The sequence below is a fragment of the Neodiprion lecontei genome, chromosome 4, assembly GCF_021901455.1.
Source record: "Neodiprion lecontei isolate iyNeoLeco1 chromosome 4, iyNeoLeco1.1, whole genome shotgun sequence".
NCBI lineage: Eukaryota > Metazoa > Arthropoda > Insecta > Hymenoptera > Diprionidae > Neodiprion > Neodiprion lecontei.
Window position 1 is genome coordinate 898,672 of NC_060263.1, and position 18,920 is coordinate 917,591.

Here is an 18,920-nt window from a genome sequence, read left to right on the forward strand (position 1 = left end):
ACAAGTTGCGTATATATACGTATGGGGCATTCCACGCCAACTCAGTAAACGGTTGACAATGACATTTTTTTATTTCACCATGATTTTTTTCTACGTTAAAAAATCATAGGGTAAAGACGTGTGAGTAAAAATAACGTGAAATTTTTTTTGGAAGCCTTTCGCGAATCGTACCAACGTATAAAAAATTCTGGATGAAATAGAGTCCCCGTACACACATTTTCAGTAACGTTGTAATTACAGTTCAGAAAATACCTAGTTCGCAAAGTTTTAAAAAACGTAAAAGAGGTTTCAGAGAATCGACCGCAACGACCGCGAGTCCCTAATGAGGAATAAATTTTTCTTTTCCGACACTCGTCTTTTACTAAATCTCGTAGCTTGGTTCCTGTAGCTGAAACGAATTAAGGTTTGAATTGCAGCTCGCAATTTGAGGTATAAATAATCACTCAAATTTCCTGCAAACAAATTGGGATTAATTTTGTGGAATATAAACTCGTTGTAATCGCATGTTGATGAGGATAATGTCAAGGCAATAAATACCTTCCTCGCGAATTAAGGGTTTCTTAACAATTACCCGCAGCTGCGAGAGAATCGAAATTCAAGTCGAACGTCAGACAGCATCGAGGATCGATTTTCGGAAAAATAGAGTGTGCCTCGTAAAACCTGCGAGACATTCGTACTCCGATTTCGCAGGATAAAGCCACGTCGTTTGTGACTCTGAGGGATTACTTGTCCCCTGGCCATCGGCCTGCCCGGAGACGCACCTAATGCTCCTCTGAGCTGGGCTAAAGGCGAAGGGACGAGTCGGCGGAGTCTCGGAGTGCACCCTGGGAATTCGGTCCTGTATATCGACGGCGGGATAACAAGAATAAAGGAAAGAGAAAAAAAAAAAGAAGAAGAGGACGAATCGTGGACCGAGGCGTTCTAATTACCGCGTAAAAAAGTGTGCTTCGCGGAGAAATTCAACATGGCGTAAAAACAAGAAAAAAAAAAAAAAAAAAATGGAACGGAAACTAAAACCCTGCTCATTTTCTATCCCCTCGACAAATTTCAAACTCACGCAGGCGGGGGCTTAACAAATTGTAGGGTAATTTTTTGTCCCTCCCCGCGCGCTGATTCGCTCTACCGTGATGGAGTGAAATGCGTTTGACACCGATTTACACAGGCGCGGATATTCCGGGGCACTCGATTGTGGAACAGGACTCGTACAGTCGTCCGGATTGTCCTGTCAAGGGGTTCGCGATCGCGTGGGAGCGGTGAGATATGTCGGGCGTTGACTGGCAGGAGTGGCAGGTTCCGATCAATTTTTCACCATCTCGTTTTTCCCCGTCACGATATTTTAACGCAGGCCCGAAGGAAAATCCCATCTCAATGCACCCGGGATGCAGAGGCGAGTCCGTCGGACGCCTATCGCGAGAGTTTAATGGTGCGATGAATAATAAGCTGGGCAGATCTTATCCGTCCCACTGTCAACACCCGTCTAATATCAGCGTGAAACGTGGCGGGTTAATTGCAGGTGCAGGAACGAGCTCCGGGCCCTGCGCGGGCTTAACTTTAAACGGAATTTTTCAGGGGGCTTAAACGCGTTCTTACCCGCTGATGGATTTTTCTCACAGGCATTACGGACAACAATAACGACGAAATTGCAACCGATCGCAATCTCTCTTCTCACGCCGCTGGTTGTCCAGGATTTAGTCTCGGACACCGGCCAAGGCCCCGATGTCCTTTCGCCAGGCGGGGCGCGGCCGGCGCGGAATGAAGACGAAATAACGCGGCGTAGTGCGGAACGGTGTTGCCCAGGGTGGTTGCGAACCCTGGGCGTGAAACAGGGGGAAGCACTTTTCATTACGCGTTGTTATACCTGTGTACAAAGTCGTACGTATACCTATAACCATGCGACCGAGACACAGCCGGGATAATGGTTTGAATTTCCCAGCTTTGCGAACCTCGAGACTCGAGTTGCAGGTACGGGGGTGTAAGTTAGGTACAAGGTATCTACATCCTACCTACCGACCTGCTCGTTAAAATTTTCCCGATGGTGAAACGCCGATTTGAATCTTTGTTTCGAGGGAAAAGCTCGCCTTTTAAAAACGCGATTGCGTCGATTTCACCTTCCGCCCAACGCGACACGCGTTCTAAATCTACAACTTTGGGGTGGGATAAAGAAACGAGCCGAGCGAGCGAGAGAAATGGGCCAAGTAACGCCGAAAGTTGTACCTGCGTCGCAACATTTTCTAATTAAAAGTAAATATAAAAATCTCTGCCGTGAAGTTCGTGTCCGGGGGTCAAAGAGGGTCGTTTGCTGCACCCTCTTGGCGGCGGCCAACTTTTTCGACGCATTTATTTTTCACATCGACGTAGCGCGGCAAAGAGGTTGCCTGAAGCAAGGCTCAGGTGAGAGCGCGACGTGTAGAAGGAAATAAAAAAAAAACAAAAAAAAAAAAAAACGAGGGTGAAAAAAAGAGCGGAAGTTATTTTTCATTTCTTTTTTTTTTTTTGTTTTTTTTTTCGTCCCCCAAAATAAAACTAAACTTGAGAAAATTACCGGAATAAAGATATTGATGTATTCACCGAAACGCTCTGCGGAATTCTTCTGCTCACTTTGTTATTACTAGAATGATGCTGAAATTTTCTTTCGCCAATTTTCATGAGGGCAGATTTTTCAACAAACTTCAGAGAGACAAATTTCGATAATCGTATTTCGATCTGCAGTGCTATGGAGTTATTTTTTTCTGCCGACGCAGCTGGGTAATCGTAAGAAGAAAAAGAACAAGAAGAAGAAGAAGAAGAAGAACTTGTTTCCTACGTCAAAGAAGAGGAAATAGATTCGACGAATTGCGATTTTCGAAGAGAGAAAATTGATCCCGTTTGTAGAATAAGTATCTCAAAGATGCATGTGTCCGCCTGCGTCTGCTTCGGCAAAGTGGAAAGTACGAGGCAAATGTGAGCCGGTAAACAGGAATCTATAGGATACAAGGTAAAAGGACGACGGCGGCGGACTTTCTTGAGAATTTCGAAAATCTCATTTGGCCAGTTCCAGAGTAAAAGAGGGATCGAGGCAGACAGCGGAGCGGAACGAAGGAACGAATTTACCTCGCCTCGTGGGCGACTCGCGATTTATTGAACAAAACTTGCATCGCGTTATAATTTGCATTGCAAATAAGAAACGCGAAAAGACGGATGAGCTTTTTCTCAAAATACTTTCCATTAGGAAGAAATTGCCTCCCTGGCAGCTTAAGGGCGCATCGGGGGGTTAATCACTCGTCGCTTTTACGTACACCTGATTTCGAGATTACAACGATTTCAAAAGATTTGAAAATATTTCAGAGATTTCAAAAGATAAGAAAATGTTTCAAAATATTTCAGAAGACTTCAAATGATTACAAAAGGTTTCATATGATTTTAGAGAATTTCTAAAGATTTCAAAGGATTGCTAATAATTTGAAGAGATTTATAATAATTTCAGGACATTTTAGAAGATTTCAAGGATCACAAGAGATTTCAAAGGATTTCGCTAAAATTTCCAAGGTTACAAAAACTTGCGAAGATATCCAAGATTTCAGGAGACTTCGCAAGATTTACGGAAAGGTGTACACCAGATTTCACGAGTGATTAACTCCTCGGGGCGCGTAGATTTTTTGTTAGGACTGATATAATTTCTGAAAAGAATCCGAAACTATGGAACCGTAGTGCCAGCAAGGCTTGCTGCTGCTGCTGCTGCTGCCGCACTACCGCACACATTGCACTGCAAATTCAAATGCGACAGCTGCTATTTCACTTCCAGTGCATTAAATCTGCTACCGCTCACCGCCGCTTTCTGCCGTTCAACATTTTGCATGATTTCACGTGTCGGTGGGCTTCACCGCATAATAAGCAGCGGCTCCGCGACGGTTTTAATTATTATACAGGGTCGTACGCTGACGAGATGAAAAAACAACGCAACAAGTAGAAAAAAAGGAAAGACCGAGCGATCGCGAAAAACAAGGGAAAAGTTTTTCTCTTTTTTTCAAATAAACTGAAAGAAGAAAAAAAAAAAAGGCAAAAAAGAAGAAACACGTGATCAATCAATTTTTCGCAAGCATCACCGACGCGCGTATTTTGTCTCTGGTACATTCGGTGCTTTCCGTTCCAATTTAGCCTGCGTCCACATTTCTATTCCATTACTCAATTAATCCACTATACGTGTACCTGCTTCGCATTTCTTCCTATAAGACCGGTGTACAACCTCATCGACGGTAACGGTTACGTAGGGGATGAATTTGTCATCCCTTCCAAAGTTCACTGCCGTCCAATATTATACCTCTGTATCAGCTGCACACACTGTGGGTAGCAACGGTGCATTAGAGGGTTGAAAATTATCGGTTAACTACCGTGCGTTATACGTAAGTACATACGCAGTTATTGTACGGTGATACCTGTACAATACGTTAGTTGCGTGTACGTGGTGCGCGAGCGTACATATCGGCGTGTCTGTGCATTTGTACGTACGTACAGGGATTTGCAGAGTGCGGAGGAAATTCGAAACGCCGCATTAGCGACGAACATGCGGATGCTGCGAGGCGCGTTATGAGAATCGAACGACTGCGACTTCGCGTTTAATGCAATGTTTCGTTTAATAAGAGTGGTAGGATTATTGCGGGGGGCGGGGTTGAAGTTCCGAAGTTGAAAAGTTCCGAAAGCGCTTAATTCCGAATTACTTGCCGGAGTAACTTGAAGTTGAGAAATCAAACCCTTACGAAACAACGAAGTTTCGAATGGCCGGAAATCCGACGGCTCCAAGTTCCGAAATACAAGATTCCGAGAATTCAAATTACGATAGAGCAACGTTACGAAAAGTAATGTTCCGATGGAGAAAATTTCCGAAAGTTAAAATATACTCACGCAACGTAGTTTAATCAACGAGTGGGTGTGAAAAATCAGAAAAACCGAAAATCAGATTGATCGGAATTACGAACGTAAAAATATCGAAAATCCGAAACAAAGAATAATCAAAGTGGCGAAATTTCACACAAGTGAAAATCTTGGATCATTCGGAATTTCGATGCTGCGGATTTTTAAATTTTCTTATTTTCGCACTTTCAGAACTTTCAGCATCGGGTTTCGGCCCAGTCGAAGCCTTGACGTTTTGTAAAAGACTGATATCTTTACTTTAATTTTGGCCGTAAAAAAATTTGGCGCTTTCGGAACTCTTCAAATTCGGAATCTCAACCCCACCCCATTACGGGTCGACGACAAGACTGTATTCTTTTTACGCATTTGTCGGTTTACCAACGGATCGAAATTCTCCCAGAACGAGCGACGTTTGCAATCCTCCTTGAACACGTATTTTAGTTTTTATATTTCAACGATTCTACACGCGACACCCTCTCCCGTCATTCTTCGTGACGTCTGGCGCATCATGTATTCTAGTCGAATATTGCCTTGTGGTTACATGTGCCCTGAATCGTTGGATTCTGATTGTGATTGACGCTTGAAGAACGGAGCAGGCGCGCTCTTGATTCTATTAGCAAATCCCCTAACGCGTACGTTCAAATCTCCGTAAACTTCACATCGGTGTTACGCGTCGTTTCGGAACTTTGCAGTTCTCGACGTTTTCGAACTCATAGTCGTTCTCCATAATGCGATAAAATATTTGAACTTTTATTAGAAGAATTATATTAAAATCATGTTGCACAAGCTCAGCATTTTGAATCACACACACGCATACGTGCTACGTGTAAGTAAAAAAATAAAATAAAAACCGACGAGTATTTTTCAAAACATTAAATAAATAAATGAATCAATAAATAATGCGACTGTAAGGGTCGTGGGATTTCAAAATGACTTATGGCCCACCGGTAATCCGCGGATTTGCGAATTTCCGAGAAGGCACGTCGATGGGGATGGAAACTTATTTCTCGTCACAAAATCGCGCAGTTCTTTTATCCCCGAGCAGACGAGTTAAGAATTAGAATGATCAAAACGGGACGGTAATAACTGTTAAACAGAATAGTTGAGAATCTTCAAGAAAACTGTCAACAATATTTGTAATACTTTAACGACTTGTATGACGACTAGAGCGTATAAAATAAGTACGATTATTTCGATCTTGTACATATGCTGTAATTTGTCCATAAGGGCAAAGTAGATTCTGCGAGAGGCTCTGCTGCTGAACTCGCTCAACCTCAGCATCGTGTGATGCAGATTGTCGTGCTCCGTGCACCCATCGTCTGCAAATAAAAATAATTCATAACAGTTTCCGAAGGAAGTTACAACTCGTTGAGGTTCAAGTGAGGCTCGGATTGATTCAACCGCCGGCTTTTACCCGCGTTGTAGAAATCTTCTTCCTCTGGTGCCGGCAAGTACTTGTCTAAAAGCAGCTTGGCCATCTCGGTAGTATTGTCTACCGTTTTGAGTATCGTCACGCCGGTCTCGGTAGACATAACTCGGTCCGCTTGTTCCCAACTATACATTCTCAGATAATGCACTTTGTAATGTGTGCGAATCTTCATAACGCTTACATAATCCTCAGTTTCCTCCTTCAGCTCCTTCAGAGTTCGAACCGCCGGCCTGATACTCTCCAACACAATCAGCTTAGTGCGATCGATGATCTGGAATCGGAAGGGAGAAAATTGTTGAGAATTGGTACAACTAACGCTATCGATGATTAAGAAATTTGGATAAGGTGGAACTGTTACAAATGAAGACAGGAATATTAATTATACCGAATGAACCTCACTTGCTTCGGGTCTTCTTTTATGATGGGTAGTTTCACTTGGACAAAATCAATGCCTTGACACAGGGTCTGGTCCAAATTGAATATGGGTTTCTCCATGAGTCGAACGACGGGAGTACAAGTTTTTTCAACGACGAGACAGACGACATGTTCGACAGTATCCAAGGCGCGGTGAACTACGGTGTTTGCACCTTTGACACGGCTATAAATTTGTGCCGACTTATCCCAGAGATAATGCACGCTCGGTATTTCCAGCGCTCTATCCAATGCCTGAATTTTGTAGGACCCAGTCTTTGTCGTCGCCGTAGACTCCTGACATCCTGCACTTTTTTCCCAACTACGATCCATGCTTCTGTATGGAAGCGTGCCTTGATAATTTTCACTGTCGTTAGATTTCTCGGCGCCTTGAACGGAGAACAGACGAATGTCAACTATGAGTGATACGCAAAACTACAAAAGGAGGAGTATTTCGTAACGTGTATCGCCGGTGACGAAGCTTAGATCGATCGAAAGTAACTTAAAATTGAAAATACTCCTAGTCACCGATGATAAAATTACAAAATACCGGCCTCGTTTATTGGGCTGGTTTCTCGTCACTCACCAACTGAACTCTGCCTATGGTTCGACAGATCTAATGTTCCTCAAGTTTGTTTTATCTAGCGACGTAGTCCGACGCTTCTGTACCTTGATCTCTGACGCAGCTCCTTGCCGACAAATACAAATTTTTATTCATTGGGGTTACGGGGTTTCCGCGTCGCGTCGGTTCATCGATCGCCCGCCCACGCAACGTCAAATCTGTAACCTACAAATTTATGGTTAGCCTCAATTCGACGACGAATAAGTGACGAGGACGGCTTTGCAATATCTGCAAAATCACATTTCGAAATCCTTATTTCACTCGAGATACTTTTAAACGTTATCAGAAAATCTCACGTACTTACATTTGCATAAAAAATTTAAACAGTCAAAACTTACGCCAATCCTGCATTGTTGTTTTGACAGTTCGGAAATGTAGCGATGCCAAGTTACCTCCCAGTCATGGGAGACGAATGTCTAATCTAATTTGCTCTGCCTACCGACAGTGAGTGCATGACACGTCGGTGGCATAAACACGTTACCGACAACTTTCCTCGTCGCGGATTAGTTCCAAAAACTTTGTCAGAGGACGCCGCCTTCCCGGTTTAAATTTGGCCGCGCGACAGTTGCAGCGCTACGTTCAGACCATTCAGGGTATTCAATTCAAAAGTGCTTATGTCGAAACTTGCGTCCCGAATTATGTATTGCAATTTTGTACGCAATTTAATAGCTTTTCGTAATTAAACTCGATTGCGAAGTCAGCCTTGGTAAATGATCGTTGAATAAATAGTTTAATCTCACAAAGGTTTAACATCACGTGGTATGCCTGCCTGTTTCTTTTTTTTTTAACATTCAACAAATGACAATCGCGATTTGACCGTTACGTATCGTGAACCGACTGCTTACAGAGAGACTAAATTCGTGAATATTTTTGGTATATTTGTAGCAAAATCATGTTCTAAATGTGCTATTCACTTTAGAACGTATCGTTTTCAATTCGCAGCTATTATTTAGGGCGCGAGAAGTGATTTGTGCGTGCGCTACAACGGCTTGACCGTTATTCTTCACAGGCCGCGTGTAAAGTTGTTCCGGGTACAAATAAATGGTAAGCGAAGCTGAAAGTGTGCTATAGAAACAACAATTACAAACCCTGCGACACTGTGTAACTGTTACTTATAATTTTCAACAGGCATCTGCGAGTTCGAGTGACTTTATACACGTCGGCGAAGATCATCACCGACGAAGCCTATAACCCAAGCATTGGAGTCGACAATGAGACCTGATCCGCAGTCAGACGATTCTGAATTTCGGAAACATCGAGTGGTCGGTGAGTTTCGCATGGGATATGTTCAAGTATCAAAACGTTGTGCGTTTTTTGCTCGTGATTTCACGAGTGAACGGTTGGTGAAAATTTTTCACCTCACGACATCGCGACCTTACGATTTTCCGAATGAAAGATAAGAATTTTGCCAACTATTATCTTCACGATGGGAGCAGATTGTCTGGTACGGCGATAGGAATTTTTTTCAGATAGTAGCACTAATGCCCACAAAACCTCGCGGTTACAGATTAGTTGGAACATTATTACTTTTACAATAATTATATATTGGGAAAAAAATATTTCCATTTTAATAAGAACCTTTAATTACAATGCGTGATCTTAGAGTTGAGGTGAAAGTAAGAAAAAATTAGAATTGTTTTTAAATTATTTGAAGCTGATTTGGGGGGTGGGCCGGAAAAAACTCGTCAACACTCTAAGTAAGGATAACCCTAATGACTTACACCGACAAGCTACGAATAGCTCGTGGATCCTCGTGTAACGGAAATTGATTGCAGAGTAAAATTAACAGAAATATTCAAATGAGACGTTAAATTGGTTCAAAAGGTTAGTTTCTTTTGGTGATTCGGAATGAAATGCCTTATTTTCGTAACTGTAAGGTATGCTTGATTTATTGTTCTTTTCTTACTTATTCGTTACCTCACAATATCATGCTTAATATATAACAGGATCGTAAAGATTCAATACAAATTACGCTTTGGAACATCCATTTCTCCATTTCTCCATTTTTTTTTTTTTTTCTTGTATAAAATATGTATGCATGCGATGACAACGGTCATCTGTATAGGATATGTACATAGGCATGTACCACGTACACATGATACTCGATATTCATAATAATCATAAATGCAGATTTTTCGTTATCAGTACATAACTGCGGTATAAAAATAGATACAATATCTGATCAGTACTTGGGAGCAGCTATCGTTCCTCTTCTAAGTTTTACTTGTACACTTTCACGTTTTGTACAATACAAAGTAACAGCTGAACTGAGCGATATTCACCGAGCTCTATTTTCCATCGCAAAGCTCGTCATCCCCGCGTAGCCTACTGTTTCCCCTTGATCTCCTGTTCGTCGTCCTTTTTTTCACTCTCCAAAGCTCCGTTCCCCGAATTCTTATCGCTGCCAAGTAATTGCGTTAAGTGCAGGATCGACATGGCGCTGTTCATGTAGGCGGTGACGTCCTCCTTCTTTATGGTCCTTAGCTGGGCAGATATCGAGTGATAGACGCGCCTCGCCGTCTTCGTCGAGAGTTGACCTACGGTTTGAACAGTGTGCAAGACCTTGTTTTCTTCGGCCGAAATCGGGGCTGAAACCAAGAAAAAAAAAATAAAAATTAAATACACTTCGGGTCGTCTCCTCGAAGAATTTTCTCCGCGATTCACTCCAAGTATAGGATTTTGGTCGGCCCTCTTCCATATTTCTCGCGGATCGAAATATTCCGCGGATTGAATTACCTGGCTCAACTTCCTGATCCCCGGTTGTGACCGCCGGGAAATATTGATCCAGCAAACGATTCACCGCTGCGCTCGCATTGTCGACACCCTGAACGGCCATCGCTCCGAACTGGCTGTTCAGTACTTCGTTCGCCTTGGCGAGGGCCGTTTCCTTCAACGACGAGGCTTGGTGAGTCGCCGTGTCCTTAGCTGCGGTCAATTTCTCAAGAGCCGGTGCTATCGAGCTGTTCATGACCGCCCTCGCTGCCTCGACAACCTGTCAAGAAATGAACGATCAGTACGGAATCGTCTGTAAGCCTCTTGAGAATGTACTCGCCACGAAGTAATCACATTCTCAATCAAATGTTAGTCTCGTTGTCAATATTGAATATTTTATGATAGGGTGAAAATCGGAAAAACATCAACGACAATGAAAACGCTAAGAAATTTAAATTTGAACAGTAATAACAATGCGCAAAACTTATCAATAAATTGTTTAAACGAAACACTGTTCAACAAATTTTCAGGGAATATTTGTTTTTTTTTGTCACGTGAAATCTAAGTATCACGTGAATTTTTGAAGAATTTTCTCATGATTTTTAAATTTCTGTTTTCGAATAATAACTCCAGAAGCCCCCGCGTACCAAGTTTCAAGAAAGAACTCTCTGGTAACAAAATTCATGCCAAAATATTGCGTTGAAAGGTGTGCGACTGAAAGGGTTAACCGAGGTGTTAATCACTCATCGATTTGATGTAAACCTGATTTCAAGATTACAAGGGTTTGAAAAGATTTAAAAAGATTTCAAAGATTTCAACAACTCTCATGGGATTTCCGAAAAAGTTTACACCAGATTTCACGAGTGATTAACCCCATAATTCTACTGACATGCTGGGGTTGTTCCCTCGCCGTCGACACCTGCTGCTCGACGATATCGAGGCCCTTGCACAATGTCTGGTCGACCTTGTTGATCGGCCCTTCGAACTTCTTGACGATCGGCGTTGCGATCGGCGCCGCCGTTGCCGAGGCGTAATGCAGCCCGGATTCGGCGTAATTCAGAGCCCAGCTGAGGAGATCGCTCGACTCCTTGACGTAGTTGTAGGTCGATCCCGTCATCCCGATCGCCGACTGAACCACGGGCATGTTGCGCACCCTGTCGAAGACCTCCAGGTGAGGCCCGCTCTCCGGGCTCTCCGCGATTTCCTCTGTCGTTTGCTTCACGGCTTCTGCCATTCTTGTATCGGGTCTGCGACGGGAATGTAAATTTGTAAAAAGTGCTTGAATTTTCGAAAATTGGATCAGGCTGAAGTTTGTAACGTTACCGTAACGATCGTTTTGCAACTTTAGGATTCCCTGAAATTTAGAAAACCGTTAACAAAGCGTGAAAAAACTCGGATTTTGTTAATTCTACTTTTCCACTTATATCTAAAGGTGGATAAAGTAATTTGTGTTTCAACGTTTCGACACGATAACGTTACTAACTTCAGCCTCGTAAAATTGGGGCCTTCGTTTGGACGGATTCATTTTATATAGTTTCCTACAATTTATTGTATTTCGAATTTATAATGTATCGTGTAACAATGAGAACCCTACCGATTCCAATTCTACCGCTGCGCTCAATGCCACTTTACTCTTGTAACCAACGTTGCATATCTGCAGCTGATTGTATAAGGTACATATTATACGTTACGTGGTCAATTACTTCGCAGTAATTCTCTAATCTGAGAATGAGACTGGACTTTGCCCGTACAACGTGCGTAAGCCGTTGAGAAATATATATACATACGAGACGTGAGATAATTGGTGACACTCGTCACGGCGGCAACATCGCCATCGTTCACATATATCTGTATGTATAGGTGTACAGGACGAAGCAACGACTTCGAAGCGTTGGATTGCGTTAGTCGAGACTTGAGGAAAATTACGGTTTCTAATGCGAGAATAAACGACCGGCTTTTCCTTTGAAAAAGAGAAATGCGGTAGCGGATAATTTGTAGTTTCGATTAAACTCTATAGAACAGCGAGAGAAGGGATATACATATAGGTTATGACAATAAGAGATACTCACGGTTAAACTACGCTGTTTCTTTTCAACGTAACTCAAGTTGGAACAGGTCCGTAGCACAAAATGGACGAGGTTTGACGGTTCGTTGATGCGTTTCAAGATGCCGGGTGACTGACAACGAGCTCAAGTGCCAAACTGCCGGGTGAGTTCGTTCGGGTAGTTTGTATCGTGTTTCTCTACGCAGCGACTAACGTCGGGCGTGATTCAGCACTTCTGGATACCTCGCGTAGCGACGCCGTCTTTGTGGCGGGGGAAGAACGAGGCAGAGCCGTGCCTACCGAGTCATGGAGGAGCGACGAGGTTCAACCCGGTTAACGGGTCGCCGATTGCCGATTCGGATTTCATCGGCAGTTCGTTGCGGCGAATGTAATTTTTTGTCCGATATCGAACGCATATGAGAATGGCAAAGAAAGTGAAGAAGGGGGAATAGCGGAAACGGTCAATTAATCCGGAAACGAAAGTGAGGACATATCCCGGGGCGCAAATGATTCGAGGCACGTCGTTGTCACGGCGAGTATCAGACGCACCGCAGATGTGGCCGTTATCCGTCTCGTTACTTCCACGCACATACGTGGGGGTCATTTCGATGGACCCAACGGACGACGCACGATAACTGAGGAAACTCTTGCATCATGTCGTCTGATTCACTTCTGCGTTGTGAATTTTATGAATTTTATACCTACATGATTGTTCGTTACGTGCACGTGGGAATAATTTTTTATATACCTGGAAACATTTTTTCGAATCAGAGTAAAACCCAGCTTGACGTTTCGGAAGTATGAATCGTTCCGTGACGGGAGGAGAGCGAATTTAATCATAGACACGTATACCCGGGGCGGGGGGGTGTAGTTTGGACGGTCTAAAACCATATTACTATTTTTAGAAGTTTTTCCTCAAAGAAAATGAAAGTTCTTGGATCAATGTCAGGTTTGAGGGCCTTATTGTTTACAGTTTCAAGAACGTTTTGGCATTTTTTTCTTTCATTGAAATTAATAACAAAATGGCTTTTGCGGTGGCGCATCTCTTGACGTCAATGTCCAACTTGTAACGGATAGAAACATTTTTTTCAGTTAAATACACCCTTTAGGATTCGAGCTCGTGGCCCAAAAGTGAAAACAAATTTTTTTTTTTTTTAATACATACGTTTACGAACAAAAAATTTCAATTATCGATCAAGAAATTGTTCGGAAATTTTTATAAAAAAATTTTGAGACTGAAATTTAGGAATCCAGTCACGAGTTCGAACCGATAACCAAGTTTTCAAGATTGTGTCAAAATTTTGAAGTCGATCCGACAAAAATTGACCGTGAAACCTGCGCCACTGGATCGAAAACGTCGTCGTTCGCTGCTTGTACGCGCCGTGCCGCCGTTTCGTTATTAATTTCGACGAAAAAATTCTGAAATGTTCCTAAAACTGTAAATAATAGAGCTTTCAAACTGAAATAGCTCCAAGTGTTTTCCTTTTCTTTAGAAAATTAAAACTCCCAAAAACAGATATGATTTTAGGCCGTCCAAGCTGTACAACCTCTCCCTTAATGCACCACGGTGTTGCAGAATCGAGAGCTGATGTTTTTTCGCGATGCAAATTATCTGGATTATAATTACGACGATCGACGTGCGTCAGATACGGGCTTGGCGAACCACTTATCCACTATTCCATTTATGCCGGACGAAATCCGCGATCCGAATCCGAGGGACGCAGCCTTTACCTCACGCTTCGAACCCCTTTTTCACGATCGGCAAGCCGAAACGAGCATTCTCCGAACATCATCGCGCAAAGCGTGAGGAATAAAGCTTTCGTCGTATTTCTGATTTAGGAGTCGGCGATATCCCCATCAATTCAATTTCCTCTCCGTAATACCGCACGCCGCGCTTGATGGTCATTAAATCGTTACCATGTATCGATTATGCGTTATCTTTGTCGGCATAGACTCGCAAGCTTACAACGCTCTCGACGCCGTGTTTTCGGATAAGTGGTCAAACTCCGGGCGCGTGTTCCAATCGCCCTCCAAGCGCCTGTGTGGGGTCAAAATCCCGATAGGCCGAAAACTCGATGGATCGAAAACCCAATATTTTCGAGATACGAATTTTAAAATAACGAACGATCAGTCTACCGGAACTGGGATATTCGATAGATCACCCACAGAATAACTACTTTCTCGAAAGTTGGTTTAACCGAAAGCTCTTTTAACCGAAAAAATATTTACAGAACAGTCGGCATTCCGAACGAAGAGAGCACAGAGCGCAACATATTTTTAATAACATTTAAAGAGTGCATCTTTTTTCCGTACGTTCGATTTCTTCAATACGCTATGACATTAAATCGTCTTCCACACTTACGTCGGCGTCCTCGTGTCACTTCGCAAGCTTAACGCCATCTTTAGCTGCAACTGGTGCAAGCTTTCGGTATTTTGTCCATTCAGTCTTAGTGGTTTTCGGGTCTTTGACCTTTCGAGTCTTTGGTCAGTCGCCGTTGATAAAATCGGATTCGTAGGTTTTCGGAAAAAGCACGAGTCTGACATTTGAAAAGTCGACTTTTTGACTGTTCGGTATTTTCACAATTCAATATTCGCCTTTCGTAATCTTGCTCATTCTCATAAAAAAAAAAATAAAAATTCGGGACAAATTTATTTATACATTTTTGCGAGCTCAATTTGAATTTTTCTACAAGACAATTTTACGCATTTATGGTCTTTCTACGTTTCTAACTGTCGTTCGAAATTTGACTTTGAGGATTTCATCTCGTCGACTTTTTGGACCTTCGCATTTTTGTACCCCATCCCGAGCGCCTCTTATCGTCCAAACACCAACCTGACTCGGTATAATCGCCGCCAAAGAGCCGTAAACCATTCTCCACTTTTTGGCAACTTTTAATCCAGCCGTCAACGTTGGGTTCAGAAAGTGGCTTTTCGTGGGAAATTAAGCCGAGTCTGGAAATCCCGCGGGTCGATCATTCCGGCATTCCCTTTTCTGGTCTCAGCAGCTGCTTTTCGGAAGCGGGTGATCATCCGAAGCTTCGAAAGCGGGCACGCGATGCGGGAGCTTATCGCATTGTTGACGATGGTAATCCGTGGAATTGTGTTGCGAAAAAAGGCCCGAGAGCTTATACCCTTTGACGCGTGTGTGCGAGCAGAGGGCGATGATCGTGCCCCTCTTCTCTATCAATCGCTATAGAAAAGGCGATCGGCCGCGTTTCCGAATTTACGGATCGATTTTCGAGGGGGAGAAGGGAAACAGATCCGAGAGTATATATAGCGACGTATTTTCTAAGGCAACCGCCAGTCGGCTTTGTAACCTTTCGACGACACAATGAGCCCGATTTACAGTTCAATACCGCTACTGCTCTTCGGCTGCTCACTTCTGTTCGCCATTTCATCCGCAGCGACACGTCCGGCTCCTGATTTCACGCGCCGTGGATTCGATCGCAATAAGGTATTACCACCAGCGTATATACTAGTAGAAATTACAATTACGTACGGAAAAAAGATGCGCTCTTTAAATGTTATAATCGGGGCGGGGTTGACATTTCGAATTTCGAATGTTCCGAAAGCGCCTAATTCCGGATTTTTTTTTACGGTGAAACTAAGGTAAAGACATCAGAATTTGACGAAACATCAAAGTTTCGAATCGGCCGAAACTCAACGCTCAAAGTTACAAAAGCGCGAAAATTAGAGAATTTAAAGATCCGAAACATCGAGATTCCGAACGATTCAAAATTTTCACTTCTCTGAATTTTTGGCTTGGTGAAATTTGACCACTTTGATTTTTCGGTATTTTTACGTTCATAATCCTGGTCATTCCGATTTTCGACATGTACTCGTTGAGTAATTTACGCTGTGCGAGTACAATTCAATTTTCGGAATTTTGCTCTACCGAAACTTTATTTTTCCAAATTTTTCACGATCGACACTTTACTTTTCGTAACTTTTCTCCGTCGTAACTTGAATTTTCAGAATCTTGCATTTCGGAACTCCGACCAGTCGGTTTTCCGACCCTTCGAAACTTTGTCGTTTTATAAAAGTTTCATTTCTTTACACCTCAAGTTTCGCCAGAAAATAATTCTGAATTAGGCGCAATCTAAATTTATTAAATTTGAAACTTCAACCCTGCCCCGGTGAATCCTACGTAATTCGTTTCGTTGTCACGTTCAATCAACGAAATCGTAATTGATGCATCGGCCTGATTTCGAGTGAAACAGCTGGCTGCGTTGTTCCTCGAGTTTTCTTCCAAATTCCTTCGTTTTTACGCGCGAAAGTAATTAACGATTTTCACGCCTGTCTGCGGCGGCCTATGCAATGCCGCTGTTACGTTACATACCGTTAATAGACGCGAAATTTTCCCTCGAAATTCCGCCTGCCTCGGATGCTGTAACAGTTCGCCTCGAGAGCTTCGCGGTTTGGTGCTTTATCACTCCGCGAAGACACGTCTTGACGGGGGTAGCAGGGCGACATTGCATTCCCAAGTCAATGAGGCTGCTCTCGCGATATACGTGTAAGCATGATCGTACATCACGTGCTGCTTGCCGAGCGTCGCGTTGCAGCGAAGAAAACGAATAAAAAAATATAACAATAAAAAATACGAGCGAAAACGTGAAACCGAAACACAAAAACGAGATAGGGAATTTCTTCTTTTTTTTTTTTTCTCTCTCTCTATTACCGCGTTTAAGTTTCAGGAAACGATCATCTACCCGCAAAACTATGCCAGGTCAGAAAGTGGCCGTAACGAAATGGAAAATAATCGACTGGATAACTTCGACGAGGATCGTCTGCAAGAGCTGGGGGAATATTTCGAAAATGATGGCGGAACGCGAGAAGATTCAGGCCCGGTTTATCCGGTTTTAGAAAAACGTCCGGCAGCGAGCGGGAAATACAACTACTACAGGTGCTACTTCAACCCGGTCACGTGTTACCGGAAGTAGCGCGCATTAATCACGCGACATATTTTCCCATAAATATACCGATCACGTACTTTATAAAATGCACCGCATGAAAGACCGCAGAGAAAATAAAACAAATTGATACAATGGCGTTTGGTTTACGTTATTCAAGATACATATGTATTTGGGTGAACACATATTCAACCCCGATTAATGCGACGACGTTCGCAAAAAAAAAAAAAAAAATTCGGGAGAGGATTCCGTTCTGTGTTACCCAAGTTAAGCATCCAAGTTATTTTCTTCTACATTCAAAGGATCGTTTGATGTCGACTGATTTCAACCGCTTCGGATGCGGGCGATATCAATTCCTTATTTGGGTTAACATCAGCAGCTAGCTGCGATCAATCGATACGATTGCAAGAGTGGATAACGTTAGACTGGCCCTGAGCCAACCATCGAACGTCTCGTTCTCACACCGCAGGTTCCAAGTTCATACGGGAACCAAAAAAATAATATCCAATTCGAATTCGAATCGTAATTAACGATTTCAGAGCCCTCGGATACCGTGTTACATGAAAATATGACGATTTTTTTAATTTTGAACCACTACAACGGATTCACCGTCACGAATTTTGGAATATTGATCTTGGGTCCGTTATCGGTGACCCGAAAAACTTCCGCCTACCAATTACCACCATAATCGGAATATTTTTAGATTTTTTTCAATCTTGTTGGATCGCCATTGCGGATGTCGCAATCTGACCTTAGATTCGTGATTAGCGACCCAAAAAACCTCACGATACCAATTTTCATTCCAATCCATTCATCGTCGTGTTTGTTTGATTTTTTGTAATTTAGTTAGTGAAATAATTGAAAAAGTCCCGAACCGATCAAAGTAAAAATCCAATCGGTTGTAAGTTTGCGAAAGCCGCGTCAATTGAGACCAAAATCGTTGAAACCCGTCGACTCGTTCTCGGGATATCGTCTCGAACTCAGCTTTTCATTTTCCGCTTGATTACAATAACTTTCTTTTTCCCCCAGAGAACAGAGAAACGAGAAGTTAAAAATTGCAACAAATTCGGCTAATGCGGCTCCGCAGGAGTCGCGGGACTTCGTTACAGGCGCAGTTGAGCCGAGTGTGTGTCTCCAACGGCAACAGGTGGATAATCTCATAAAGTCGGCCAGCTATTCGCGGGGTTATATCTGTATATACCTACCTATACGTATACAGGGTGGGAGGATGATTATGTGTACCGACCGTGAGCGAAACGAGGGTATATAATGTGGGACGAACGTACCCGCCACGATAAATAACCCAGAGTTTGTTTTGTGCCTGCTGTTTCTCTTCTAAATTTCCTTTCCACGCTTATTTCTTTCTCTCTTTCCTCCCTTCCTTCCTTCCACACACTTTATCATTTCTCCAGAGACTTGTCGTACGTTAAAAGTTTGATGAGAATTTTACGTTGGTAACAATCTACGGGATTTTTGCGGGTAGCAAAAGCGAACAAAAAAAGAAACCGCTGACATTTTTACTCGCGTTACAGGTTCGTCACAAGTTAATTAATTACCGATGCTCGTATAACTTGTGATTGAATTTTTGCTTCACCGCATGCGCTTGCACGTATTTTCTTGTACTGTACTCTATTCTTACAAAGTACGGAATATTATTACAGGCCTGAACGTAGGTGTATGATATTTGCTAACGTAATTGGCGCAGCCCCATTCCGCGTCTCTTCACCCTCAGAAATAACAACCGTTGGTCCCAAGTTATTCAGCGACGCCGGTTTACAATTAGCCTGTGCAATAACGCGCAACGGACTCTCTGTCCCATTGTTCCCCCCTTGAAAATAATTATTCAACGTTCGCCGCAATTTTCAGAAAAACTCGACGCGTTTATGCGTCGGTAGACCTGTGTAG

General features: G+C 42.9%; 2 protein-coding genes and 1 long non-coding RNA gene across 5 annotated transcripts; 1 reads left to right on the top strand and 2 right to left on the bottom strand.

Annotated features, from left to right (window-relative positions):
• Positions 1–5,624: 5,624 nt before the first annotated feature.
• Positions 5,625–7,060, bottom strand: LOC107221101 (lipid storage droplets surface-binding protein 2). The gene is made up of 3 exons (XM_015659987.2): positions 6,716–7,060; positions 6,302–6,587; positions 5,625–6,206 (listed from the first exon to the last, which is right to left on the bottom strand). Exons 1-3 carry the CDS (start codon positions 7,058–7,060, stop codon positions 5,977–5,979), a joined length of 861 nt encoding a protein of 286 aa, XP_015515473.2. The 3' UTR covers positions 5,625–5,976.
• A 2,150-nt stretch (positions 7,061–9,210) lies between these two features.
• LOC107221217 (lipid storage droplets surface-binding protein 2) lies at positions 9,211–12,347 on the bottom strand. Of its 3 annotated transcripts, XM_046736351.1 has the most exons (5): positions 12,131–12,347; positions 11,849–12,021; positions 10,951–11,308; positions 10,086–10,341; positions 9,211–9,937 (listed from the first exon to the last, which is right to left on the bottom strand). In XM_046736351.1, exons 3-5 carry the CDS (start codon positions 11,293–11,295, stop codon positions 9,675–9,677), a joined length of 864 nt encoding a protein of 287 aa, XP_046592307.1. In that variant the 5' UTR covers positions 11,296–11,308; positions 11,849–12,021; positions 12,131–12,347; the 3' UTR covers positions 9,211–9,674. The 3 variants fall into 3 exon arrangements, with proteins under 3 accessions (XP_046592307.1, XP_015515618.1, XP_015515625.1); XM_015660132.2 differs by lacking the exon at positions 11,849–12,021 and having other exon boundaries at positions 12,131–12,345; XM_015660139.2 differs by lacking the exons at positions 11,849–12,021; positions 12,131–12,347 and adding an exon at positions 11,656–11,800.
• A 2,950-nt stretch (positions 12,348–15,297) lies between these two features.
• On the top strand, positions 15,298–17,150 carry LOC107221156. The gene is made up of 2 exons (XR_006903698.1): positions 15,298–15,559; positions 16,794–17,150. It is a non-coding gene; the product is annotated as an uncharacterized LOC107221156 (long non-coding RNA).
• The last annotated feature ends 1,770 nt before the right edge of the window (positions 17,151–18,920 follow it).